We start from the raw sequence: 19,788 nt of genomic DNA, 5'->3' as shown, positions 1-19,788 counted from the left end.
TAATTCTGTTAAATATGAGTTTCATTCAATCTTTGAGTGAGGCAATAGGATCACAGAATCGACAATGTGTCGCAACTCTTGTCGCTCATTGTTGGGCGTTAATAATTCAATAAGAATAATAATAGACTAACTATAACAAGTATATATTTTTTGAAATAACCGTATTATGTAAACTGTAAGCGCAGATGAATAATATCTATAGCAGCGAGCTTAAACCAATTCGTGATTGACTTGTATTGTCTGTCTTAATTCCCAACAATTAAAACAAATTACCAAGAAAAAAATAAAGAAATGAGAACCAGAACGAACAGCTCTTTTACAAACAATTTGTTAATGCCTTAGACCGTTATATTAACTTTTTCATGAAATGGCGAAGGTATTGATAAATATATTTTATGTAAATACATTCTTGTGAACTTAAAGATCTTGAGTTACGACCTCTAGTCCACTCAGCTGATCTGTATTTTTCAACATTAGGGCCCGGAAGAGATGAGGTTCCCTTCGAAACAGCTGTACAGTTACAACATTCGATCAGGTGATGAGATATTGATCATCTGCAAAATTGAGTGCAAAAGAAGAACCCAGAGCGAGTCCAAGTAATTACATTTTATTTTATTACTATTGTGTTTTGTTTCAATCTACTGTTGCACAGTTTTTTGTTATTTTTAATTGTCGACTTAGTCGTACTTGGATTATTCTAAATAGATAAACTATTTAATAGGATTTCGGAGAAGGAAGAGAGGGCAATGTACAACCTCTAGCTAGGAATAAGCAGCTTAGCGATGTTAAGCATAACACAAGTACTAATTTAATTATATTATTTAAAAACTAATAAATATTGAAGCATCGGTATTTTTCTAACGTTTATAACAGTATTGGCGATGGTATATTCCATTGTCAGTCCATCACTAATACATCACATGTTGATTTGAAGCTTTTTTGTATATAATATAATAAAAAAGAAAATGCCAACATTATCCTTTAAAATTTTATGTGATACAACGCCGAGGACATAATTTTAGCTTGTAAAAGTATTTCCTCTAAAACTGCCATGTAGTTTTATGATTTAGTGATTTCATTCGGCAATAAGTTTGTTAATTTTTTAAAAAACCTTTATACAGTTTTCGGTTCTTGTAATGTTGAAACAAACATATTTTATTTATGTTGACTTTAATTCAGATTGGGTGTTTTATATTATTTCCCAATTTCCACACATCACGTATATAACGTGAGTTATGGCAATGTGATACTTGAAATATTATCGAAACTTTTTGCATCAATATTGATATCCATTAACTTAAAATTTTTAAAAAAATACATAGCATAGAGGGTCTCTAAGACTTCTTGTGATAATTGTTAGATTAAGAATGTGCTAATTCTTTTATGTAGATGTTATGTTAACTTGTAGAAATTTAAGAATGTATGATCGTAGTAAATAAATTATATCATTTAATACTGTTTTTATTTTTCATCCCAACCACCACCTATACGGAAATATATATGACGGTTCATTAAGAACGGCAAAATCTAGTTAGCTGTGCAAAACAAATGAATGTCAATGTCGAATGTTTAGTAGTTTGTGGATCTTCGGGTGAATTATTGAAAAGTAAATCATAGAATGCGTGTTTATAATCGAAAATAAAACGGAAATGTTACCGAAAACAATTCAGAGTTCAAAATGGGCCATCATCTTCAGTTGACAAAAATTAGAACTAACTAGATTTGTTGTGATATATGTTTTTGATGTGTGTGAAAAAACGTGTGTGTATTATGGTCGCAATTAAATTAAAGGAGACGAAGATATTATTCCTAATGGTATGTTAAAAATTACTAATTAATCATAATTTTTATGTGTTCAACTAAGAACAAAATAAGATGTAGCATAGACTTTTTTTAATACTTACTGTGGTAATTCCTAGATTAAGAATATATGAAGTAAAATTAGTCTTATTTTGTTATTATTTGTAAAGATAACTAGCTGAATATTTCTAAACTGTGAAAGAAGTATTATTAAATACATTATTTAAAATATCTATTATTCTATTCTCAATAATAAGAATTTGGTACTCATCACATAGTAAAATTTGTATGGTTTGTAAAGAAAAAAAAACAGTGTACAGTTTTTGATTTTATTATATTGATAATAAATAAAGATATTTCAGCAGTTTTCCACTCAGTAGAACGATGTTCACACATAATTATGCGGATTATAGTACAATATTGTAATTAATTAATTCTAAACGTTTTAAATTATTTTTACAAAATTGATAAACATTCAGTTTGGTTTCTTTTAATTCCCTACTTTATTGATAATAAATTAAATGCTTCACGGTTTGGTATATAATTAGAGAACAGTTTTGTCCAGACTACCTGCACAATCCACTTTAATCACAGTTCGAAACAAATGCACTGGTATAATAACTGGGACATTTTGATAATAAATTAAATTACGTTATAAACGCACTACAAAAATAATGCAAATTAATTGCTCATGAATCTAAAAGTGTTGGCTCAAAGTTCCGCATGAGAATCTATTTGGTCTTTTTTATCCTGGCTTGATTCAGAGGTTTCCTTTTTGTTGTCCTCTTCTGGTATTTCTATGGTCTCTTCTAAATTTTCGTTTGCACTTTCTTCTGTGGTGCTGTTATCGGTTGGGGTCACTTTCTCTTCCACTGGTTTTTCAACTTTTTTTGGTTTGTAATACCTCAGTTTATTGACAAGATATTTAACTTCTCTATCTAGAGCAGCCATCTTATCCATAATATGTTTTACGGTGAGCTTTGGGGGGTCCGATTTTTTTAATGCTTCCTGTTCCTTGACCGCCTTATCTCTCCATTCGGTGGTGTCTTTTAAAAGTTTTTCTAACGCCTCAACCTCGGAATCCTTAAAAACATCTTTCTCTGGGTTTGTGGTTTCAGTGAGGTTTTGGGCGTTTTTAAGGAACACACTGGAGTGATTCAACATGCTATGCAGGGCATTTAACGCCTCTGGCCTTTCTTTGTGTTCAAAAACTCTTTTAAACAATGGTTTTGTCAAAGATTGGATCTCATCTAGTTTCTTTTCGTAGGTATCGGCATCAGCTTCTGAGCCATCCTCGTACAACCAGTCTGAGATTTCACTGCAAGTTTGTTTGATCTTTTCAGTTTCATCATCAGTTGCAGCTTCAACATATTCATCTTCATATAATTTATTTTGTACATCTATAACGAAACTTTCTAAATTGTTCAGAGCTGTAGCTCTTCTGTTGATGTCATGTTCAATTTGATCTAGGTGTTTGATCTTTTCCAGAGACGCCTCAAATTGCTCTTTACTCAAACTGTTAAGAGTTAACACAGTTTCAGTTGATTTAATAGGTTCTTTAACAGTCACAACTTTAGGCTTGGGTTCTTTAACAGCTTGCTCAGTACCATTTTTAGCATCGGTCATATTCTCAGGTTTTTCTTGGGGAATCGATTCTTCTTCAGCCTTGGACGCTTCTGGTTTTTCATTTTCGTCATCGTGAATTTCATGAACTGGTTTTTCATCTACTTGTTTCTCTTCCTCAATTGGTTTGTCTTTACCAGCAAATAATTTACTGAACGTGCTTCCGATTTTTGATAATGTTCCTTCTTCTTCTGTAGCAATAACTGTTTTTTCCACCACTAACTCCACATTAACTATGTTCAGTATGCCGGACTCATCCAAGCTAAAATGGGCTTTGATACCTTTGCTTTCAGCATTTTCCCCTAAATTATTTTTGATTGCCTCAGCAACTCCAGTTAAATGATATTCACTGAGGTTGTGAGCGTTAATATACTGGATTTCTTCTAGAGGCAAATAATCCAAATCAGCATAGTTGGCAATAAAACTGAAATCGTCAGTGTGCTTGTTGAAAGTTATTATTTTCTTTTGGGGATAGGGATTCATGAGATTGAATAGTGTACGCTTAACAGTTTTTGTGCCTAAAGATAACCAATAATTAGTATTTTGATTAAAAATCTATAAATGGTTTTTACCTTCACCAGTTTGTCTTTGGAATACTATTTGGATTGGAAACAGTACAGCATCTTTGGTCAAAAATTTGGTAACTTTAAAGCCAGTACTAAGGTCAGCTGCTTTATACACAGCTCCCATTGTTGCAGCTTCATCAGTATTCAGGTTCTTTGCTAATTCCTTACCTACAGCTTTTTGAAGAACTTCTTGAATTTTTGGTACTCTTGTTCCTGTAACATGATTTTAAAATGAAGCTTCTAATTAACAAATACTATAGAAATATACCTGCACCCACTAAAACAACCTGATTCACCACATCTATAGTTAAATGAGCTGTTTTCAAAGCCTGCTCGATTGGTTTTGCTACTCTCTCCAATAAGTCAGGGATTAAACTCTCCAATTCGTCCCTGGTAACTAACAATTTGAAGTCCTGTTCATCAATCAAGCCCTCAATCTGAGCATAATGTTCTGCATTAGCTGATAAAACATTCTTCAGACGACCAGCCTCTTTAAATAACTTGGCCATGGCCCTTGGATTTTGAAAGACATCACTTTTGGTTTTCTTCATGTCATTGAATTTTTTTCCCAGAAAATCTCTTAGTCTTAATTGTATTTCTAAACCACCTAATGTGCGGTCATAGCCAACTCCAAGAATTGATACTTGCGGGTGTGTTTCAACAAAACCTCTCTCTTTAGTTTTAACAGTTTGGTAGCTGACCAAAGTAGCACTAGTAGAGGATGCGCCCATATCATAAAACATGACATATTGAGAAGATTCATTAAAGGTTTTAGCTCTGAAAATGCCTGAAACAACATTTTCATTAGTTTAGGATGTGTTTTTATTTACAGTTTGAAAACAAGTTTACCATAATTAAGTGCTACAGCTGTATAATCATTAATTAATTGCAAAACCTTTAGTCCAGCTAATTGGGCTGACTGTAATAAAGCTTTTCTTTCAACCTGATTAAAAAATCCGGGTACTGTTAATACACATTCTTTAATAGGTTGATGAGCACCATTTTCAGCAAATTCCTTCGCTTTAGTTAAAAATTGGGCAATTAACTCTTCCGGAGTAAAGGTTAAATTTGTGTCTTGCTTAAATAATATTGTTCCTCTATCCTCATCGGCTATGATGTCATAATATGGAAATCTTTTCTGATACAATTTAACTAATGGATGGTCAATATCTTTTCCTAGTAAATCCAGTAAATAACCATATGCTTGCTTGGGAAAACGTAACCCTATTGTCTGAGCATCTTCCCCAAATAATCTCACGTTATCCCGAAAACTCACGATGGCTGGTGTTTTCCGTTTTGACTCTTTATTCAATGCAATTTCCATAGGTACTCCTGGTGACACAATTCCAACTTTCATCCATTCTGAACCAAAATCCACAGACATAACTGCTATGCTCACGACATTAGTAACGCTAATGTATCCTAATATTAAACTAAATAATATCATTGATATTTTCATGATGGTTGCTGTTATCTGAAAATTCAAAAGTACAGTTTCTGTTTCTAATGCAATTATTTAAATATGGAAAGAAACATTCATTGAGGTTAATTATGTTTCTTTGTAAAAAACTTACTCGTTATGTGTTAACAATGTTAAAATAGCGCGTACTACCACCAAACGTTGCTGGTTTAATTCAAGATTCGCGATGTTAAATGAAAAATGAAAGCTTTTAACCACGTCAGAAAATTCTAAAGTAACACATTCTAACCACAACAGCTGATTTGTATTGCTTGTCACCAACACCGGCTGTCAGGTGTGGCATTATTTCATTGGTTGAGCCCACGGCATGCTCCCAATGATTTAAAGATGGCGCCACAAAGTAGATAACTATTTAATTCATGAAATATAGGATGTTTCAAATATTTCCAAGAGATGGCACGGCACACGAAAGTTATAGAAATCATTTTAGTGTAAAATGTGTTCATTGTTAAAATGAAACAGATGGCAGTGGTTAAAATTATAGCATATTTCATTACAATAAAATGCAATAGGTGGCACAAATATTTGTAGAAGTTTAGAACTCGTTAATTATGTTAAAATGCAGTAGATGGCAGCGTTAGTCAGGAACATAAAAATTAAAATAAATTAGTGATCTATTTTTTAGAAAAGACAAATATAACTTGTAATTATAAGGTTATCCAGAAATCTTTAACTCTAAAGTGCTTGATTCTGGTAGTTGATAAAAGATGACAGTAACATATACGAAATAGTAAAATATTGTTACTATTTTATACATTCTCTTAAGTATGGTAGTGTATGAGCATAAAAATACTTATTTTGTGTTTGCGATTAATATTTGCGTAGCTGTGAAACGAGATATGGAAATTTCGCTTAATAACTAACTTAACTAAAGTAATGACCTTTTTGAAATTGTGTTTTTAATCAAATCAAACTGTGATAATGGGTTTAATAAAACAACAGGTATTTTCCAGGTACTTTATTGTATTTTCCCAGTGTGAGAGAATACCTTTATGTACACATTGAATTACTTATTTCCTATTTTGAATACAATAAGAATTTATCATAATGGTAAGTTGTATAAATATGAGATGATCTGGAACGATGGTAACATTAAACATAGTTTGGTACATCGATCAACATTATTAGGTATCTTTGAAATAAACGAAAAAAAAATGATATAACGCCATTTTTGCTTTTATAAATAACAATAAAGATTATTTAAAAAAAAACCTAACGATTAATTTACATAATTTCATAATAAGGGTAAAATTTCCTAAAATTAAAATAAAATTACAGGAATATCGACGGACAAGAACATTTCCTTAGGGTTAGATCGTCTCAGTACCTTGAGCATTTGCGTGTTTGAAGGAAAACGGCCCTTGTCCGAGCTTGAAAATCTTATGTCATAGTTTCAACACAGTCTTTAAAAGAAAAATGAGCTGAAATCCAATTTTCGTTTAGGACTGCATATCGAATTCTTAAAAATAAACTTGTATGTATAATGTCTGTACATATTTACACAGCTACAACGTTTTAAATAAATTAGATTACTCAAAAATACAGTTATAGCGTTGGGTTGAATTGAAATGGCGCAATGTTCGAAAACAATGATTTCAAATGGTGGGTTTTTGATAACCAACAAAACAATTTCTTCGATTAAAATAAGAATGATAATAGTAATAATAATAATAATAATAAAACAACGCAGTACCGATGTGGTGGTTTCAAGATGAATTAACTAGGACTCATGAGAAGGGTATTGACTAACAGTTTTGATGGAGCCTTACGGGACCTGGTATCATTGAAAACACTTTGTGTACTCGAAAACGGTTAGTAACGTAACAATTATATATAATCAGCTGTAATATAACAACAACAATAACAATAATTTTATAGTTCTGAACGAACTAAAAACGTAACAGTGTCTTTGTTATGGACAAATATATATGGCACAAGAAAAGTGTTTACAATATCTAACCTTGTGCTATAACATGATGTTTTCAATCGAGGATAAGGTCAATATGCTAATAAAGATCACCGTTCACTGAATGATACATGACCCCAGGCCCTGTAGGTTTGATTTTTTAAATTTTTTTGATAAAATGCAATTTAGTTGAGTTTACCCAGTAAGTGGCGTTTGAATTTAAACAGAAACATGTTTAAATACATATCACAGATGGATTGCTCTCTCTTTCTCTCTCTCTTTGTTTCTAATTAACTTAAGAGGTAATAAGTTGAAAATAGGAGGAGGTTCTTTTGTCAAAGAGTCGAAGAGCAGTAACTGCGGCACTGCCAGTCTATCACAATGAAGATGTGGTGTCCCGTTGGGAGTTGAAGGTCACCACTATGACACCGTTACGTCTCCAGCGACGTGATCAAGCTGTGGTACACCGTGCTCTGCAATTCGCTGAAGAGGGAGGCGTGCCCGCAACTGAACGAGCTGGTGTCGGCGTCCATGACGGAGGCGGTGAACCGCGCCGTGGACGGCAGGTTGTTGTTGAGCGAATAGGTGGAGTCGGGCGCGATGGCATCCTCCAGTTTGAGACGCTTCACTAACGGGTCGTCGTTCACCACGTCCACGTCCTCGTCCTCGTCCAGGCCGGTCAACATGCGCGGCGTGGGCGGTAGGTAAAACTGCGACAGAACATCACATTCGTCCAGGTCGTCGAAGGACCTTTTCACACCGGAACCGGCCGTCACCGATTCCACCGCGAACCTGCTGACGTTATTGATCTCCTCCTCGAGCTTCGCGTGGAAATCCGTCTCGATTATCAGGTCCTCGATCTGGGGCGGCGATACCGACACGTCCTCGGCGTTGACGCGATCCTCCTCGGCGGACATCTTCTCCTGCCTCCCGATATCGCCCTTCACGAAGCTGTCGCTGTCGTAGCTCGGGTAACTGAGCTGCTGTCGTTGCAGCTTCTCATCCCGGTTCTCCTTCTGCAGCCGCTTCATCGTGTTGTTGATCAGCACAGAGCGGCACAGGCTAGCCTCAGGGTCGTCGATCTTCTTCAGCTTGTTCAGGCTGATCTTGAGCACCTTGCGCCGCTCCTCCTTCTGCTTGTACTTGGCCGAGATCATAGAGGGCCGGTTGCGGGGGCTGCAGTAACCCGTCGGGTAGCTGCGAGGGGGTCCGAAGATGTCGTCGCAATCGTCCATGGGGTCTGCCAACGGATCGACGATCTGTGGCGTTCTCATAACTTAATGTTAAATCTGCAAGACAAAAAAAACTATTAGTATGTGAACTTTCGAAGATCCCTTTCGGAAAACACAATTATGATGGCTTGATACGTAACTTTGCGATAAAAGAGGTTAAAACAATTGAAATATGAATTACAAAAAATGTTTAAATCGTGCATTTGAAATAGGGAAATTGAGTATATGTGTTTATATATATTTATATTTTTAATTCATTTATTATTTTTTTTGCAGATTTTTTGTTCTTCAATGAATTGGACAGTTTCTAAATGTTTTTTCGAAATGTTTTGAAAAAATATTGAAAAATATCGTTTAAGAAAAGTATCGATATATCGATTAAAAAAAATTGGATAAAAAATATCGATATTTTATTAACAATAATATATTTTAATATTAATAACAGTAAAATTCCTGAAATATTGCCTCCTGCAGCAGATTAGATTAGATTCTTAGATTGGAAGTTCCTATAGATATTAAAATAGGCCGGATTCCCATTAGTAATTATTGACCTAACTAGTAACAAAACCAGAAGTTACGTGAAAATAATTGTTGAAGAGAATTAAAATGACAATTGACATAAACTTGACAATTTGATGTACAGTACAGGTGCAGTGTTAGCAACAGCGGTCGCCACTTTGCTTACGAAAGTTATTGATCATTATTTTCAACAGAACGTATCCATTAGTAAGATCGCTAAATTTATTTACAATGTTCAAATGTATTTTGACCATATAAGCATTTTTTTTACAAATACCAAATCCAAATACAGCTCAACTCTGACCACAAGAAAGTGTGTTGGGACCAATTCTTTAACTACTTTAAACGTATAATATATCAATGGAAAATATCACCATGGTTATGTTTGATGATGATACTGCGGTTCTTGACGTGACTGAGAGAGAATATAAATATGTGTATGTACAGTTTACCTATAATCAGACCGCATAAATACAAAGAACAATAAATAATAATAGCATTCCATACAGCAACAACACTAAGTATTTCGGAATGACTCTTGATGTAAAACTTCACTCGAAGGAATATGTTAAAAAGAAAAGCAAAGAACCGAACTTGAAATAAAGGAAAATGTATTAGTTAATGCATCTAGATACTATATGACTGATGACTTACACCAAGACCCTCAGACACCAGGAACCAAGAGAATTGTAAGGAGACATGTGATAATCCATTCTCATATTAATATCGAAGTAATACAACTCTCAGTGTTAATATATAAACATTATTAGACTGGACACTAAGTTGGGTGTACCCAAATATAACACTTATATTTAAGTAGCAAGAAGATTGCAAAGAAAAATTATAGGTAAATCGGGAACGACTAGTAACAAAGTTATAAATAAAAAAATAGCGTAAGTACTTAAAATCTCACACAGTATCGTCGAAACTATTTAAAAAAATATAGTTCAGTAAAGAAACAAAAAGAAAATGACAGACTCACGTGTAACGATTCAACGATACAGACCGAAAACGAAAAGTTCTAATTCTGGATCTTGTCCGCCAATATTAAACGGTTTTTTTCTGAATGCTAAAACGCGCACTAAAATAATTTGATCCCAACGTTCATCCATATCTCTGTATCCAAAATTAAACCACTAATGGTCGGTAGGATTTTTATTGTGTACAGAAGTGGTTTAACATAATTATTACCGTATGTTTGGTTGCATAATATACAGTACATCAGCGCAGGTTTTAATATTAATAATACTCTCAGTTTATTACATTAAAATTACTTTTAAATTAAAATACTCCATTATGCTAGACTGCCTTGATATAAAACATAATTTTTTTCAAGTTAACTGCACGTATTTAAATAAATATGTATAATTACGTGGATATATATCGAAGATCTAAATTGCATGTTTGTTTAACAAGGGCCAGATGTTATTAAACGGTGTTGGGTATCTCTCGCCTCGACTGCCACATGTGTTACTTTATTCAATTTCGGTTCAATCTTTCCTAGTTATTTTTCGACACTTATTAACGGAGCGTTAGTGATTAAAAATACGGAACGTAACAACAAGCCGGTGCAAGTGCACGATCGGTATCAGATAATCGGGCGCTAAACGACGGTTATCTAAGATCCAGGAAAAGATCCGTTACGCGTGCCGCCGATCTAGTGACAGCTCGATCGGTGCATCTCGGGCCAGGAACCAAAAGTAAAGCGGTAACAATTTCATTACGCCTTAATTGCTACCGGCTGCAAGCCAGCTCGCTTCGGAATTCCCATCTGCCTTCGGACAATTTTCTCGGCTTTATATTCTTTTCATTAATAACGTGAATCATCTCCGGGTTTTCTTTATTTAAATTAGTAGAAAAATACGTCAATTCGATTTTTTTAATAATAATAATCGTCAATATTGTGCAAGTATATTTTAAATGAACTGTTCGGTTCTATTTTATTAATAACGACTTTATGAAAAGGCTAAAAGAATTTCTCCGCTCGTGTGTATCTATATATATGCCACAACTAGTGAAAGTCGACATAATCGGAACAATGACTAATATTAACATCAGGAAAGTTGTTGATCGGTGGAGAATGTTAAAAAAAAATCGACCGATGAGTTTAAAAAAAAAATATAAATCATATAAACCCCAAAAAATTGTCTGTTAATTGGTTATTAAGTTTTTGTCCAGTTTTTAACGGTGAAAGGTAGCACGGTATTGTCGAAACCTCGAATCCTTCGACACAAGTAACCGGAAGTCTTCCGGATGGTATAATAAAGTTTACGTTTTCTTATTAATTGCGCTATCTGCTTATCAAGACCGTTTTTTTTTCGGTCACTCATTTCCATAACTCCTTTATTTGGTTCGTGATTTATTAAGAGACGTCACGAGAGTGTTCATTATCTTGTACACTTGTAATAACATCGTTAACTGATAAGAAATCAACATGGAAAGTGATTGGTTTTTAAATTTCTGGTTACAACTGGCGGATAACAGTTTATCTTTGGGTATTGTTATCTGTTAACGGGGAACGGAGGTCTTGAGACGGCTTGGTTTTCCGAAAATGATCGCGTGTGCTTACGCTACTTGCCTGTATCTTGAACGAAATCCGTAAGGAAAAAAAACAATAAACTTATGGGATCATTGTGTAACCAGACGCACTTTACAACAATAACTGAATAATTCCGGGCGGCACAGACACACACACACGTGCAAGGGACCGAAAACTAATCGCACAGAGTGGTGGGAGCCCGTGAAGGTATAAGGGACTCGTGCACTATCACAAACGGACCCCTGAAGTTCGGAGAAGCGAGCCGAACGTAGCGCGTCCTCACTCGGCGAAAGTAAAACAAATACTAAAAATATTGTTCGGCTTTCGGTTAACTGCGCTTATCTGCGATTAGGCGCGATAGCTCACGACGACTACAAGTACTGGACTGATCCGTGGGGGTTTTTCAATTTCTTTTGTATTATTATAATGTGACGACGATGGGTCCTCCTCGTTTGGGTTTGACTAATTTGTTTTGTGGATTTTTAATTCGCTTTTTCGACGAGGATAGTTTCGTTAAGATTAGGATCGTTATGTTGTTTCATTTTTTTAGATCGTTATTTAAATGTGCGTTTTAAATATTTAATAAACTATTTTCTGGACTTTTATTTAATCATTTTGTAGACTTTTAATTCTGTGTTGACTTTATCAGTTCTATTGAGACTTGTTATTGAGAATTGATTGTTATTTTCTTATTTAATAGTATATTTTTATTATTTTAATCTTTTTTTAGATATGTTTGTTTATATTTTCTATTTCTTTTGTAGGTTTTAAATTCTCTATTGATTCGAAACTTTTAAATTGTTAAATATTTTGTTATTTTATATTATTTTATCATTAATTAAACTATTTTTCTATATTATTTTTACTCATTACTTTACTTTTTTCTCCTGTATTACTTTATTTATTCCTACTATTATTTTTTCAGATATGTGCGTTTATATTTCTAATTCGTTTATTCTCTAGTGATTTGGGTAGTTTTACTGAGATTTCTTTTGAGAGTTTTGAATTGCTTAACATTCTATTATTTAATAATATTTCTTTATGGTTTAAACTGTTTTTCAGATATGTGAGTATCTACTTTTAATTATTTATCTTTTTTTGCAGATTTTTAATTCTTTATCAATTTTAACAGTTTTTAGTTTAGATTAATTTTAATTGTTTAATATTCTATTATATTATATTTAAATATTCTGTATATTCATGAATATTTAATACAATTATTATATTTAAATGATATATATTTAAATATTCTGTTATTTTATCACCTTTTTTTCATGATTTAGACTGTTTTCTAGATACGTTTCTTTATATTTTTAAATCATTTATTATTTGTTTTGTAGATTCTTAATTTTCTATTAATTTGGTTAGTTTTATTGAGATTTTTTAATTTTTTTTCATATCTTTAATTTTCTATTTCTTTTCTAGGCTTCAATTATTTTTTGATTTATTCATTACATAATAATATTTCTTTATTGTTTAAAGCGTTCTTTAGATATGTGGGTATATATTTTTAATTACTTATCTTTTTTTTTGTAGAAATTTTATTCTTTATCTACTTGAGCACGTTTTAATAAGATTAATTTTAATTATTTAATATTCTGTTATTTTATCACCTTTTTTCATTATTTAAACTGTTTTCTAGAAACGTGTCTTTATATTTTTAAATCATTTATTATTTGTTTTGTAGATTCTTAATTTTCTATTAATTTGGCTAGTTCTATTGAGATTTTTTAATTTTTTTTTCATACCTTTGATTTTCTATTTCTTTTCTAGGCTTCAATTATTTATTGATTTATTTATTACATAATAATATTTCTTTATGGTTTAAAGCGTTCTTTAGATATGCGGGTATATATTTTTAATTACTTATCTTTTTTTTGTAGAAATTTTATTCTTTATCTACTTGAGCACGTTTTAATAAGATTAATTTTAATTATTTAATATTCTGTTATTTTATCGCCTTTTTTTCATTATTTAAACTGTTTTCTAGACACGTTTCTTTATATTTTTAAATCATTTATTATTTGTTTTGTAGATTCTTAATTTTCTATTAATTTGGCTAGTTTTATTGAGATTTTTTAATTTTTTTTCATACCTTTGATTTTCTATTTCTTTTCTAGGCTTCAATTATTTATTGATTTATTTATTACATAATAATATTTCTTATTTCGTTCTTAAGCGAATTTTACTGAAATCGTTATATTGATGATATTTTAAGTTAAGTTAACTTTTACTACGTAAAATTTTGCCATAAAAAGTTTAAAGTAGATGTTTCTGTTGACAAATCCTATGGCAATAATATTGTCATGTAAAATATGTAACAAGAAAATAATTCAATACTTAAATACACTTAGTATGCTTCAAAACAAAAGAAACCTGATGGTATATCAATGCAAATCAATGCATATCGATTATCTAGAAGCTTTAAAGAGTATTAAGACGCATTGAGATATATTCTAAGCAGTAATTTAACCGAGGCTCGCTTCAATTCGTTATAAATTAAATTAATCCTGTTGAAATAATAATTTTAATAATAACTATGACACGCATAAAACAAAATGCTTTATTATCATTCGTTTTTTAAACAAACGATAACGTCACAATAATATTTTATTTATCAGTATTCCAATTAAGATTAAAAATCGTGAGAGAGTCTTGATAACCAGTTTCGAGCTTGTAGGTTTTTTTTTTCCAAAAATATTTATCAGTATTTTGGTTTTAAATTATATGGAAATAAAATATTTTTCAACAATGAAATAAACAAAAACCTTATTTAATCTATCTACTGCACGTATTTTATATTCTGTAATGTATACACACAATTTAGCTTAAGACCTACCTAAACCTATTTATCTATTTAGAATATTATTTTACTACCAACCGATCAGTTTGAAGTCGGAGCCGAGCCCAAACAATACAAAAAATAATAATATAATTTTGTGATATATACAAAATATTAAATTACAAATCTAATTTGTTACTCGGAATCGACGTCAAAGTGATCAGTTGATAATAGTTAGAATAATATTGTAAATAGATAAATAGGTTTAGGTAGGTATTAAGCCAAATTGTGTGAATATAGTAGAATATAAAATACGTTAGTTATTACGTAACGTAGTTATTTTAAAACGTTTTTTTGTGTTAAATATCTAAGTTTCATTATTTTTTACTTTTTAGTGAATTCCTTATTTATTTTTTGCAGTCAGTTCAATTATTTTGTTAAAAATATATTTTTTAAGTCGGTTAATAATAACGTAGAGCAGAGACAGATTATGTTTATGAATCTAGCAATCATTTTCTGCGAAATATCAAATATCTTGAATATATTCAACAGAAAAAATATCTAGATGGTCATATTCACGGTCGAGCGTTTTCGGTGTATTGAAAATCGGCATTTTAAGACAATATAAACGTATACCCAACAAACGTTTGACCTTAGATAACCATTTTAATTATACCAAACAGAACCAGAATATTTCTTGGTCGGTATTCTAACTCGACCATTTAATTTTCAAGGTTGTCTTCTAACAGTACTGGACAGACACAGCTAGCCTAAGCTAGCTCGCAGCGACAATACAACGTTTTATATTAAATTTATTCTTAAGGTCAATTCATCGTTCGGCCTTTTAAAAATATCGTTTTTTTGTTACATGGCTTATAGGCGATTCATATTGTTGTACTGTGTCAAATATGATTTACTTACATTTAATTTAATACTGTGGTCAACTAAATGACCAAACTAGGCTGTAATTAATTAAAAATATATTTATATCAGAACAAAATGTTAATTAATCAAAATGTCGTACAGTTAACACTTTCTCCCACCTTTCATGTAATTCTCGAATTCCATCTTTCGATCCAAAACCATTTTTTGTATTCGACTCATATTTTATTCGTGAATTCAGTTCTTTGCCTTCGGTGTTTTAAGGAATGTTTTGAAGAATAATGTGAAACTACTCCCCACAGAATCTATTAACTAGAGTGAACATTATCAACATACATTTCAACGAAAACAGAACACTGAAAATGGCGTTCAGTTTATTTACATATTTTGAATTGTTCGAAATTAGCTGTCTCTTACGAAATACTTATAAATATAATAAATATTATGTTATATAAATTGTTAATTCATACAAAAGTGATTAATATTACTTCTAAAATATTTTATAATTATGTTTCTTCTATTTTTCATTAATTGTCATCAAGTTATCTTTTATTCTCTATTGTCTTGGGCGGTATTGAATTTTTGAATTTTAGATTGTGTAATATTTTGTTGATGTTTAATATTGGTTGATTATTTATTAGTTTCATTGGTGAATTATTGAAACTTTTAAATTGTTTGCTAGACTATTGTGTTAGTAGTAAAAACTATGGTCAACTAAATGACCAAACTAGGCTGTAATTAATTAAAAATTTATTTATATCAGAACAAAATGTTAATTAATCAAAATGTCGTACGGTTAACACTTTCTCCCACCTTTCATGTAATTCTCGAATTCCATCTTTCGCTTCAAAACCATTTTTTGTATTCGACTCATATTTTATTCGTGAATTCAGTTCTTTGCCTTCGGTGTTTTAAGGAATGTTTTGAAGAATAATGTGAAACTAGTCCCTACAGAATCTATTAACTAGAATGAACATTATCAACATACATTTCAATGAAAACAGAACACTGAAAATGGCGTTCAGTTTATTTACATATTTTGAATTGTTCGAAATTAGCTGTCTCTTACGAAATACTTATAAATATAATAAATATTATGTTATATCAATTGTTAATTCATACAAAAGTGATTAATATTACTTCTAAAATATTTTATAATTATGTTTCTTCTATTTTTCATTAATTGTCATCAAGTTATCTTTTATTCTCTATTGTCTTGGGCGGTATTGAATTTTTGAATTTTAGATTGTGTAATATTTTGTTGATGTTTAATATTGGTTGCTTATTTATTAGTTTCATTGGTGAATTATTGAAACTTTTAAATTGATTGCTAGACTATTGTGTTAGTAGTCTCTTACAAAATACTTATAAATATAATAAATATTATGTTATATCAATTGTTAATTCATACAAAAGTGATTAATATTACTTCTAAAATATTTTATAATTATGTTTCTTCTATTTTTCATTAATTGTCAACAAGTTATCTTTTATTCTCTATTGTCTTGGGCCGTATTGAATTTTTGAATTTTAGATTGTGTAATATTTTGTTGATGTTTATTGGTTGATTATTTATTAGTTTCATTGGTGGATTATTGAAACTTTTAAATTGTTTGCTAGTCTATTGTTTTATAATTTTTTTTTTCATTATTGAAACTGTTTAATCCAATTTTTAATTATTGTTAATATTTTTGCAGATTTTAAATTTTCTATTGACTTTCGCCATGTTTCTTAAGATTTATTTTTGGGATTTCTCACTGTTTACTTTTCGATTATTTTTTTCTCTTTTTTTTGTGAACTTTTGTGTCCTCCTATTAAGATTTGGACTATTTAGTATTCCGTTACTTGACATTATTATTTTTTTATTTAAACTGGTTTGAGGTGCTATAAGAATATATGAGTTTTAAAATTGATTTTAACTCGTTTATTATATCTTTTGTGTTTTTTTAAAATTATCTTTCTATTACATTATAATATGTCTTCATTATTTAAACTGTTTTAGGGATCTTTATGTTGTTAATATATTTTCTAATATTTTTGTATATTTTTATATATTTCTGCTATTATATTTTCTGTGGATTTTTAAATCTTTGATGATTTGGACAGTTTTACTGACATTAGTTCATGTAGAATTTTATATTGTTTAATGATATGTCATCGCCTTGGTGGCGCAGTGGTAAAGGCGATATTATTGTTGCGATAGCCGCGGGTTCGAATCCCGCTGGGATATGGTCGTAAGTTTATGTTTGTGATTGTTTAAAATTTGTGAATGTTGTAGGCAAGAGTGTAAAATCTGACAAGGAAAATAATCCCAGTCACGCCAGTATCCTGGGTAAGACCGGATGTCTTCTGGGATGATTTCTAAAGTTGGTCACTCGCCAGTCGGTAGGCTTAATGCCTATAAATTATATATTAAAAAAAAGAAATAAAAAAATGATCTGTCAATTTATAGAATTTTTATTTATTTTAACTATTTTCTAGACATTTTAACAGATATTTGTTGATACGTTGGGATTACTTAATATTTAGTTGTATTAACGCAACTTTTTTATTGTTAAAACTGTTTGTATTTCACATAATTCGCTTAATATAGCGTCAAATACTTTAGTTTTATAAGAGCTGTTTATTATATTCAAGCGGTTTTTACTGTAAAACGTCATTTTGTTGGGAAATGTATATAAATTGCAACATTAACATATTTTTATCAATGCTAGTATGCCAAATAAGTAAAATATTTCGAAAAAAGGATTTTGTTGATTCATAATTATATCCAATTTTTAGGACTGACACATTGTAAGTAAAGTACACAAGTAAAGCTTGATAATAGATAAAATTATGACAGGAAATCTCCGATATGAAATTGTAAAACCCCAAGTGTAATTTATAGCACCCTACTGCTGCGATCAAAAAATAATAAGATCGAGAAGAAAATCGTTGTTAGCTCTATCCGATTTCCGGTTATAGTTTTAGGTATAATCAAAACTGTTCCAAAATGCAACAGGTAAAAGTCAACGAGTCAACGACCCGTTAATAAAATTCAAATTGCTTTTCGAAAATTTAAAATATCACTCAAAACGAGCCCGGCAAATGTCGATGCGACAATTAAAAGAAAAGAGAAACATTTATCAAGAGATAAACAGGGTAACGGCTACGTATTTTCGATATCGACGCGCGAATATGTAAATCTCGCGGTATTTATTTACGTAAACGTCAAAATAAACCACTCGAGCGATTTTATTACTACGAAACTCACTGTAAATTACATTGTTCCTGTTTAAAAATGGTTTAGTTATAAATATATACATTTCTGCCGTTGTTATGATTCACTGGCAACGAAAATCGTGGATTTTACGATAACAGCCAGATGATTAATGTCGAGCGGGTGACGATGGGTGTTGATTTTTTGAACGCTTTATTACTTAGAGTATCTTGTCGAAGAGATAAGGCCTGAATGCATAATTCGTTTCAAAATTTATCGTTTTATAAGACTTATCATTTTGATCCGATATATTTTACAAATATTATAGTTGGTGCTTCTTTCTGCTACCAGTCCAGAAATGAACGTTGTTGTTCCACATTATTTTGTGTCCGTATTACCAGGTGTACCGGAAAGTCATTACCAGATTTTATAACAGATATCGCTAGGATTAGGTTGGGAATGTTATGATTTGACACCTATGTCATTTTATTCTGCTTGTAGCGACCGCTATAACCCTTCAGGCCACCACGCATTCACCTACATCAAAGTCTAAGGTTGACAACGCTGGTGGATTGGTACCATGCGGTTCCCGGCTATAAAAGACCACGACGACGACGTCTCGCTCTCTTTTCTTTTCTCTACCCCCTTGTAACAGTACCACTTCCACAGCGCTACCGTACTTCCTTTACCTAACTTAATATCTTGTCCATTCTCCCGTTGACCACATGTATCAATTTAAATCGAAATAAACAAGTATTTCTTCAACCAGTGTTTTCAGTTCTCGTGCAAATTCCTTCCACAAAATAGTAATGAGTGTTCGGACAAACAATCGCATCGACAGCCACACATTTCTACATATACATTGATCGAAAAAACATCCAGAATGGGCCTGAAGACACGGTAAAGTAATTTTACAGCACGATAAGGCGCCGTTTCATAAAGCAAAACTGACCAAGGATCCATTGAAAACACTTGGATGAGACATATTATCACACTCTGCTATACTGTCAATTTTTCGTGTGAATGGGATACGCGCATGTAGAGTAAAACGTCGCCAATTTCGAAGAAGTTAAGCAATCAAGCAAGCAAGCATCCATAAATTGCGTGAAAGATGGATAAGATATATAGAATCATATGGCCGATACTATGAATAAATAAATTTGTCCATTTTCTTGAAAATGATGTAGTTTTTTCTTCGAAAAAATAGGTAATGATTTTCTGGTACACCTGGCATATTGTTAGTATACATACATTATTCCT

At 31.5% G+C, this 19,788-nt stretch overlaps 3 protein-coding genes across 11 annotated transcripts in view; 1 reads left to right on the top strand and 2 right to left on the bottom strand.

The window, feature by feature from the left end:
• mlt (tubulin folding cofactor E like protein mlt) overlaps positions 1-1,453 on the top strand; it is a 31,584-nt gene extending 30,131 nt beyond the window's left edge. For all 5 annotated transcript variants that reach the window (XM_076417825.1, XM_076417828.1, XM_076417824.1 and 2 more), the window contains 2 exons: positions 478-596; positions 722-1,453. In XM_076417825.1, coding sequence (XP_076273940.1) covers positions 478-596; positions 722-761 — 159 coding nt within the window. In that variant the 3' untranslated portion in view covers positions 762-1,453. The remainder of the gene's footprint in view (positions 1-477; positions 597-721) is intronic.
• Positions 1,454-2,115: 662 nt separating this feature from the next.
• Positions 2,116-5,754, bottom strand: Grp170 (hypoxia up-regulated Grp170 co-chaperone protein). The gene is made up of 5 exons (XM_076417899.1): positions 5,564-5,754; positions 4,839-5,463; positions 4,258-4,776; positions 3,996-4,202; positions 2,116-3,941 (listed from the first exon to the last, which is right to left on the bottom strand). Exons 2-5 carry the CDS (start codon positions 5,446-5,448, stop codon positions 2,512-2,514), a joined length of 2,766 nt encoding a protein of 921 aa, XP_076274014.1. The 5' UTR covers positions 5,449-5,463; positions 5,564-5,754; the 3' UTR covers positions 2,116-2,511.
• A 658-nt stretch (positions 5,755-6,412) lies between these two features.
• LOC143204896 (uncharacterized) overlaps positions 6,413-19,788 on the bottom strand; it is a 96,479-nt gene continuing 83,103 nt past the window's right edge. For 4 of the 5 annotated variants that reach the window (XM_076417833.1, XM_076417830.1, XM_076417832.1 and 1 more), the window contains exon 2: positions 6,413-8,664. In XM_076417833.1, the coding sequence (XP_076273948.1) occupies positions 7,807-8,649 (843 nt within the window). In that variant the 5' untranslated portion in view covers positions 8,650-8,664 and the 3' untranslated portion in view covers positions 6,413-7,806. Of the gene's footprint in view, positions 8,665-11,704; positions 11,973-19,788 lie in introns of those variants that run through there. The other variant, XM_076417829.1, reaches the window with a different exon arrangement.

Source organism: Rhynchophorus ferrugineus, unplaced genomic scaffold (assembly GCF_030347505.1).
Source record: "Rhynchophorus ferrugineus isolate W39M unplaced genomic scaffold, kcgeb_rfMv2 rfM11, whole genome shotgun sequence".
In the NCBI taxonomy this organism is placed as follows: domain Eukaryota; kingdom Metazoa; phylum Arthropoda; class Insecta; order Coleoptera; family Curculionidae; genus Rhynchophorus; species Rhynchophorus ferrugineus.
The sequence above is the reverse complement of the archived record's forward strand: the minus strand, read 5'-3'. Positions and strand labels throughout refer to the sequence as shown.

What these genes read in the sequence shown, in the direction of transcription:
- Grp170 (XM_076417899.1), bottom strand. Translation starts at nt 5,448, where the DNA reads ATGAAAATATCAATGATATTATTTAGTTTAATATTAGGATACATTAGC. An exon ending in GGTTGTTTTAGTGGGTGCAG is followed by an intron (nt 4,203 to 4,257) that starts GTATATTTCTAT and finishes ATCATGTTACAG; the next exon opens with GAACAAGAGTACCAAAAATT. An exon ending in CCAAAGACAAACTGGTGAAG is followed by an intron (nt 3,942 to 3,995) that starts GTAAAAACCATT and finishes GGTTATCTTTAG; the next exon opens with GCACAAAAACTGTTAAGCGT.